The sequence below is a fragment of the Adiantum capillus-veneris genome, chromosome 16 (assembly GCF_014529385.1).
Source record: "Adiantum capillus-veneris isolate H3 chromosome 16, ASM1452938v2, whole genome shotgun sequence".
Taxonomy (NCBI): Eukaryota; Viridiplantae; Streptophyta; class Polypodiopsida; order Polypodiales; family Pteridaceae; genus Adiantum; species Adiantum capillus-veneris.
Window position 1 is genome coordinate 65,191,105 of NC_140946.1, and position 8,352 is coordinate 65,199,456.

General features: G+C 44.5%; 1 protein-coding gene across 3 annotated transcripts in view; it reads right to left on the reverse strand.

Moving 5' to 3' along the window:
• The window catches only part of LOC147439188 (Acid phosphatase/vanadium-dependent haloperoxidase-related protein), a 36,986-nt gene extending 29,303 nt beyond the window's left edge, over positions 1-7,683 (reverse strand). Inside the window, exons 1-2 of one of the 3 annotated variants that reach the window (XR_015184556.1) lie at positions 6,502-7,683; positions 6,313-6,408 (exon numbers count right to left, since the gene is read on the reverse strand). Coding sequence is in view for 2 of the 3 variants with exons in the window: in XM_086485069.1 (XP_086341195.1) it covers positions 6,406-6,408; positions 6,502-7,338 (840 nt within the window). In the remaining variant the exon portion in view is untranslated. The remainder of the gene's footprint in view (positions 1-6,312; positions 6,409-6,501) is intronic. The other 2 variants (XM_086485069.1, XM_086485068.1) reach the window with 2 other exon arrangements.
• Between the last annotated feature and the right edge of the window lie 669 nt (positions 7,684-8,352).

The following is an 8,352-nucleotide window of genomic DNA, read 5'->3' on the forward strand; positions in this document are numbered from 1 at the left end:
TGTGGAAGCAGCAGATTTGGCACGTGTTGGTACAAAAGAAGCAGATAAAACCTATAAAGCTCAAGGGGATAAAACCAGAAGATATGGACGAAGATGAATGGAGCAAAATGGATGAATTAGCACTTTCTACCATTATGCTGACTTTGGCAGAAAGCGTTTACTTCAATGTAGCAGACGAGATGTCGGCTTATCAAGCATGGTTAAAGCTGAGTGATCTTTATGAGAAGCAGAGTGTAGCTTCACAAGTATACTGGCTTAAGAAGCTTGTTGACTTGAAGATGAAAGAAGGGACACCTATGTCCAATCATCTGAATGAATTCAACACCATCTACAGTCAGTTGTCAGCTCAAGGTGTCAAGTTTGATGAACCTATTAGAGCTATGTTCCTGTTGATCACATTGCCGGAAAGTTGGGACACTTTTCGCACAGCTTTGAGTAATTCTGCACCTCCAGATGGTTTGAACATAGCAGGTGTAGAAGGAAGTCTGCTTACTGAAGAAACCAATAGAAAGACAATGGACAAAGGCAAAGGAACAGCCTTAGTTGTCAGGGGAAGGACCAAAGAAAAGTACAAAGGTGGAAAGAGGAATCAGTCTCGTAGCAAGTCCCGCAGTGCTAAAGGCAAGAGTGACATAGAATGCTACCATTGTGGCAAGAAGGGTCACATGAAAAGATACTGCAGAGAATGGAAAGCAGAAAAAGGCAAAGAGAAAGCTGAAGACCATGGTGAGAAGAACAAGTCCTCAGTGAAGATTCAAGAAATAAATGTGACAAACACTGTTGCAGAGGATGACAGTCTAGTGTCAGGAGACATCTACTTCTTGAAGAATACAATGGACTCAGCTCTTCTTACAGCATCTGATGGAAATGCACTGAGTGACTGGATTATAGACTCAAGGGCATCACTTCATGTGTCTCCAAACAAGGAGTGGTTTACCTCTTATGTGACCACTAAAGATCATGTTCGGCTAGGCAATGGGCAGACATGTGAGATCTTAGGTGTTGGAGATGTTCAATTGAAGTTTCAGAATGGCTCTTCTTTCACGCTGAAGAATGTGAGACATGTTCCCGCAATTACAAAGAGCTTGATCAGCACAGGTTTACTTGATGATGCTGGCTACGTCACCACTTTTGGATAGAACATGTGGAAGATATCCAAGGGTTCTATGACAGTAGCACATGGAGTAAAGTCTGGAGGACTTTACATGATTTATGTATCAAATGTCTCTAAAAATGTAATCAATGTAACCGAGCAGCCGAACGTTTCTTTGTGGCATAGCCGGTTAGGACATATGTCCAAGAAGGGAATGGAAATCTTGTCTCGTTCTGGTTATTTGCCTCGCTTTTCATTTAATGATTTTGAATTCTGTGAACATTGTTTGTATGGTAAGCAAACACAGCAGCCACATAAGCATAGAAGCAGTAGAAGAGATACACAGTTGGCACTTGTTCATAGTGATTTGTGTGGACCTATGCCTAACCTATCTCTAGGGGGAGCTTCTTACTTTATGACATTTATAGATGATTACTCGAGGAAAGTATGGGTTTACTTTCTCAAGCACAAGGACGAAGCGTTTAGTGTTTTCAAAACGTTTGTGACACTTGTGGAGAATCAGAGTGGCAAGAAGCTTAAATGCTTACGCACTGACAATGGTGGAGAGTATGTTTCAAAGGCCTTTCAGGACTTTTGTGAGTCAAAAGGTATAAGACGTGAACTTATTGCTCCTTACAATCCTCCTCAAAATGGTGTTGTTGAGAGGATGAATAGGACCATACAAGAGAAGGTCAGAAGTATGTTGTCTAATGCACAGCTGCCAAATGGGTTTTGGGCTGAAGCTGTATCAACATCTGTTCATCTTGTAAATAGATCTCCTAGCAAGGTTTTGCAGAAGGATTCAGTGCCAGAGATCGTATGGTCAGGCAAAATGCCCTCATACAAGCATCTCAGAGTCTTTGGCTGTGAGGCATATACTCACGTTCCAAAGGAATTTAGGAACAAACTTGAGCCAAAGAGTAGAAAGTGCATCTTTCTAGGCTATGGTAATTCTGGTGAGATGGGGTACAGACTTTGGGATCCCGAATCCAGAAAGGTTGTCCGCAACAATGATGTTCACTTTAATGAATCCAAATATCATTCTAAACCAGAGAGGGTTGAGGAGATTAGAAGAGTTGTCTTCCAAGAAGATGGACCTGCACGTGCAAGACAAAATGTCAGGGCTCAAGAGGAGCAAGGACAGGATAGATTGGAACCACAGGTTGTGGCTGAGCCTGAGCCACCTATTGTGCGTAGATCTGGACGTGTCACGCGACCTCCTGATAGGTTTGTTCCATCTATGAACTATGTCATGTTGACTGATTGCAATGAGCCTTCATGTTACAAGGAAGCAGTGCAAATGAACGACTCCGGGAATTGGCAATTGGCCATGCAGTCAGAGATGACAGCTCTGCATAAAAACCAGACATGGAAGCTAGTTAAATTACCACGGGGCAAAAAGGCTCTACCTTGTAAATGGGTTTACAGTTATAAGATCACCGCTCATGATAGTCAGCCAAAGTACAAAGCAAGGCTTGTTGCCAAGGGCTTTAAGCAAGAACAAGGCATTGACTTTGATGAAGTCTTCTCTCCGGTAGTCAAGATGACTACATTGAGATGCTTTCTTGCATTGGTTGCCATATTGGATTTGGTGTTGCACCAAATGGATGTCAAGACAGCGTTCTTGCATGGTGATTTAGATGTGGAAATTTACATGCAGCAGCCAGAAGGGTTTGTTGAGAAAGGCAAGGAAGATTGGGTATGCCAATTATTAAAGAGTTTTTATGGCTTAAAACAATCACCGAGGGCATGGTACCATAAATTCCACAAGTTTATGCTTTCTCAAGATTGCAAACGTAGTGAGTTCGATCACTGTCTAAATACAAAGAAGACTAAGGATGGCAGTTGGCTGATCCTTATTTTGTATGTGGATGACATGTTGATTGTTGGCAAGCACTTGGAAGAAATTTCAGCTTTGAAGTCAAAGATAGCAAAATCGTTTGACATGAAAGACATGGGTGAGGCAAGTCATATACTTGGTATGCGCATTGAGAGAGACAGATCAAAGAAGTTGATTTGGTTATCTCAAACAGAGTATATTAACAAGGTTTTGCAACGTTTCAATATGGAGAAGGGAAAGGCATTGAGTGTTCCATTGCCACCATATGTGAAACTTAGCAAACAAGATTGTCCTGTGTCTGAGGAAGAACAGGCTGAAATGGATAAGATTCCATATGCGTCTGCAGTGGGTAGTTTGATGTATGCAATGATTGCTACTCGCCCAAACATTGCATTTGCAGTGGGAGTAGTAAGTCGATACATGTCAAACCCAGGCAAGAAACATTGGGAGGCAGTGAAAGGAATATTGAGATACCTGAAAGCTACAAAGAGTATGCGTATATGCTATGGGAGTCAGGAGCTAAGTGTAAAGGGTTTTACAGACTCAGATTATGCAGGTGACTTAGACAACCGAAGGTCTACGTCAAGGTATGTCTTTACATTGGCTGGTGGAGCAGTATCATGGCGTTCTAGATTACAAGATTGTGTTACTCAGTCTACTACAGAGGCTGAATATGTTGCAGCATCAGACGCATGCAAAGAATCAATTTGGCTTAATCGACTAGTAACAGATTTGGGAATCAAAGAAGAGATGCCTGTGTTATATTGTAATAGTCAAAGTGCTATACAATTGGCTCGCAATCCAGTTTATCACTCAAAGACAAAACATGTGGATGTGAAGTATCATTTCATCAGGGAAATGCTCGAGGATAAGCAACTTCAACTTGTCAAAGTTCACACCACAGAAAATCCTGCTGATCTACTTACAAAAGGACTTCCCTCAGAGAGCTTTGCGCATTTTCGCAAGCAGTTAGGTGTAGGGTAGTACATCACTTCTCTACATCTCTTGTATATTAGCTTGTATAGTAGCTTCTCTCACACTTAAAGTACCACATTGGACTTTAAGTGGGAGGTTGTTGGGGTATAAAGCCCAATGTGGTCGCCCAGGTAAGTGGGCGGGCCACCAGGTATGTACACATATTCTTTTGTAAAAACCTAATAAGAACTCACTATGCTCTACACATTACAGTAGAGCGAGTTCACCATATCGTCGTGCTCTTCTTCTCGCACTCTCTCGCGTCGCACTTCCCCTCGTTCTCCTTCAGCAGAGAGCAACCAGGTACAAGGAGTTGCCTTAAATTGGGCTGCTGCAGGGTGATGACGCCATGAGGAGAGGGCGCAGTCGGATGAGGTGAGCAGGCCGAGAGGTAGGCCCAAGGAGAAGCCGGGGACAGGTCCGAACAGGGGTGCTAGATAGCGTGGTGGGGCTCACCATGGGCTGCCTTCAACAAGGTGAGGCAGGACTAAGGAGGGGGTGCAGTCAGGTGGTTGAAGGGGTTGCACACACGGCAAGTGATGTGTGGCCAAGGGCCATTGCGAGAGGCCACCATGGGCTTGTGAAGCAGGAGAGAAGGTCGCCAAGGGGAAGCCGCCATCATTGTATGAGGAGTGTTTTTTTTGTGCTATGGATAAGTGAGTTCGCAGTTCGGTGGGATTATTTTCCGTGTTGAATTTGCCATCAATCACCTCGTCTACCTCGTCTCGTGCCCCATGTCCGTGGTAGCGTTGGCTCCGGGTTTTGTGTATGTGTGTGTACAGGGAGTGAGAAAGAGAGTGATTGTGCAAGCAATTTGTGTGCGTTTGAGGCTAGTGTAGTCTCCTATTGATTGCGGGTGTGTTTACAGACATGTGTGATAGTGTGCTGTCAAGAGAGCCTTGTTTGATTATGAGTCGGGACGTTTGAAAGCAAGCCGGAGCACAGCAAATTTGCAGAAAGTGTGCGTGAGTGTGAGTTTCTGTGTGGTTAGGGGTGCCGGATAATCCCTAGGCTGTAGAGAGGCAGTTTGGCGTGTGCTGGGTTTGATCCCCCTTCCCACCATCTGCACCGGTTTCAACCTTGCTAATCTGCGAGATCTTTCGGAATAGAGGCAGCTAGCTCGAAAACCTCAAGGTAACATTCCAATATCTTAAGAAAATTTGCTAGGTCCTCCACCTCCATCCACTTCGCATCCAATGCCGGATAGTTCTTGAATTTCACTAAGAACCGTTGAATCACTTTACCTTTCACTTTCCTTTCTTTGTGAGCCAGTACCTGTTCTAAAACAAGTATCTCCTCGCTCTCTTCCACTTCAGGTTGCTTATCAGGCTCCCTGTCAACTGACACCTCACCCTTAAAAGGTTTCAAGAGACTAGTCACCTTCATCTACCATCTAGTAAATGAAGTATTTCTAGTAAGTACAATACGCAAAGATAAGGTTTCCATAATTGTTCTTGGCATACCTCACAAGCCGCTGATGCGTTTGACCTACGCCTTGAACCAATGCATTCCCCTAGACCTAATCTACATGCTCATGTTGCCGGATGCCCACCAAATTGTAACAACCACCATCGAGCACGTGTACAAACCATTTGTGCAAGAGGGTTCCAAATCTGGAAATGCCTATATGACGGGCTTGTTTGGACATGTAGGTCCTACAAACAAGCTCACAAAATTGCTGGAACTAAATCCCTTGGACTTTGTGGCAAACTTGGCTCTAAGGACATAGTAGTAGCACGTCCGCATGGCACATAAGAGGCATGTTCGTGACATTAGATTTTGTAGTGATACAACTCCCACGGTAACTGGTGGTTTCCCCCTCCACATTGGCCAGCCCTGGCTGGGACATACAAAGGGGAAGCATGATCATACTATGTGCATATCTACCCCAGGTCGCTCAATGAGACCCGTACAGCTAGAAGATGAAGTGGATCCCAACATCCAACAAAGGTCCCTTTCAATCCAATCCAACCTTGACCACCCTCCAAAACATACTATTCATGAAGAGCTGTTGGAGTGACTTAGGATCATGATGGAAATTTTGAATTCAGTTGCTTAGTCCTATGGAGGCACTCCCCTAGGTGATCATGGTTTCTGAACACATCATGAGGAATATAGTTGCACCGTCGATTCCAAATGGGGCAGTCGGCCTTGACATAACCATTACACTCATCCCAAACACACTCTCACCCTTCTCATCTCCATGACCGTTCTCAGCCACCTTTTGCAGGAAAAGTAGAACCACCTAAAACAATTGAACTTTCTAACAATCCAAAGAACAAAGTTTTGAGGTAGATGCAATGCAATATCTTTCATTTGACAACATGAAACATGAGAAGCAGAACTGATTCATAGCATGAAAATATGCTGGAAATATAAGGAACATCCTGAGCCATAATATTACCAATTCAGAACCAGAAAGAATGGTACTGCTTTCACTAAAAACTAACCTCCCGAGGCACCATTTCTCCTTTTACAACATGCATTCTCGTAACTATCACTGAGAAAAAATATATCAGACATGCATTGTCATGTCCATGAGAAAAATGCCAAATACATACATCTGAAATCCAAGAGAAGATAAGTGCCTTACCTCAGCTTGCATGCCTGCATGTCTTCTTACACCAGTTGCATCATACATAACAATGAGGCTAAAACCAAGGCACACTGGAAACAGCGCATCACTTATCCCATGGCAGAGAGCAACCGAAGTTGTAAGGGCCACACAAAGAGCCGAATGTGATGAAGGCATCCCCCCAGATCCAAGTAGCATCTTAAAATCCCATCTCCGTTCAACAAAAAACGTGGTAAAAACCTTGAGAACCTGTGCAATGGTCCATGCCACAAGTCCGGACATGAATGTGGGATTCGCACACAATGTCGCTATGACAGGGTTTATATGGTCCTTTGCGATTGCCGTAGTGCTCATTAATGCCATAGCAAGCCCGCCCTGCTCCATAAAGCAGCCAGAGAGCCTCCGCCTCAATAAACTGCTATTGCTTTCTGCCAACAAGGAGTTGACATCATGATCATATAGCTGACAAAGTGAGGAACTGCTAGCCTTTGCTTTCATTGTCTTCTGATGTAAGAAGACAGCTAGAGCTGAAAGTAGATGTGAGAGGCTCACTGCAAGGGACGCCATTGCATGCAGGGATGGAGAAACCCTTGCCTCCCACAGCCTTTGAAAAGCTTCCAAGGCAGACGAGGAAGACGACGAAGAGGTGACGCGGCACCACGAGGGTCTAACTTGAAGTGCAAAGCTGTTGAATTTGTGAAGATAAGGAGAATGGAGCTGCCTATTCATGGGTGATAGGCTAGTCAATTTGAATGTGTAAGCAGGCCGCATATGGCCTGCCTCTCGAAATGAATGGAGCAGTGCCATGGCTAAAACAGGGGAAGTTTGCAGAATCTCGCGCATGAACAGCCGCATACAGATGTCGAGGAGAAGTTTACTGAAGAACCTCCATGAGTGTAGGATAGTCCACGCAAAGAAACAGACATGGCCAACAGCAGTTTCACCAAACCAAAAACGGAGATGGAGATACACAGAATGAAGATAAAGTGAGTGTGTATGTGTGTGTGTGTGTGTGTGTGTGAGAGAGAGAGAGAGAGAGAGAGAGAGAGAGAGAAAGAAAGACGGTTGGGTTCACTGTTGTGCAAGTCTCGACTCTCATGCAACGCTTTGCAGGAGAGGCAGGGAAACTTCTGACTGGAACGCAGAATATGCTGAAGGGAGAGAGAATCGCTTGAGGCACTCTTGGCCACAAAATTCCGCTCGTACACAGTCCCGAGTCCCCCCTTCTCTATTTGAAGGATCTTCCAAATCATTCCTTCGAAAGTGTGAGGGGTGGGGTGAGCTAGCTCACCTGACCCATGGCCGGTCTCACTTGCTCTTATCAGTGGGGCAATCTTGAACATTTTCTTGAGCTCACTCATTTGAGTACGTGTGTACGTACTTAAAGATATGTGTGTGTGTGTGTGTGTATAAATGTGTGTGTATATATACATCTATGTGTGTGTGTGTGTGTGTGTGTGTGTGTGTGTTTTGTAAAATACTCAGAATCAGAGTGAACCCAAGACTCGGTACAACTCCTTCTGCCAACACCTGACAGATGCCTCTCTATTTATGCATGATATCTGCTTACATCAAGATGTGGTTTAGAACGAACTACCAGCTCTACTGTAAAGCATGACTTGGCAAGATCTGATGACTAAGCAGCTCCTCTACACCTCCCCCCTAACTGGAGCATCAGGGTAATAGACTGGAGCATAATGAGGCTTCATGCGCATCACGTGCGTTGTGGTGATGGAGCCATTTGATTGGCCCTGCAGGTGGTAGGTGTTGGTGCGAAGGCGCTACAAAACTTTGTACGGGCCAATCTAGCGGTGGAGAAGGGACTCACTGAGCCCCGGGCAACGAAGTGGATAATACAACATTACTAAA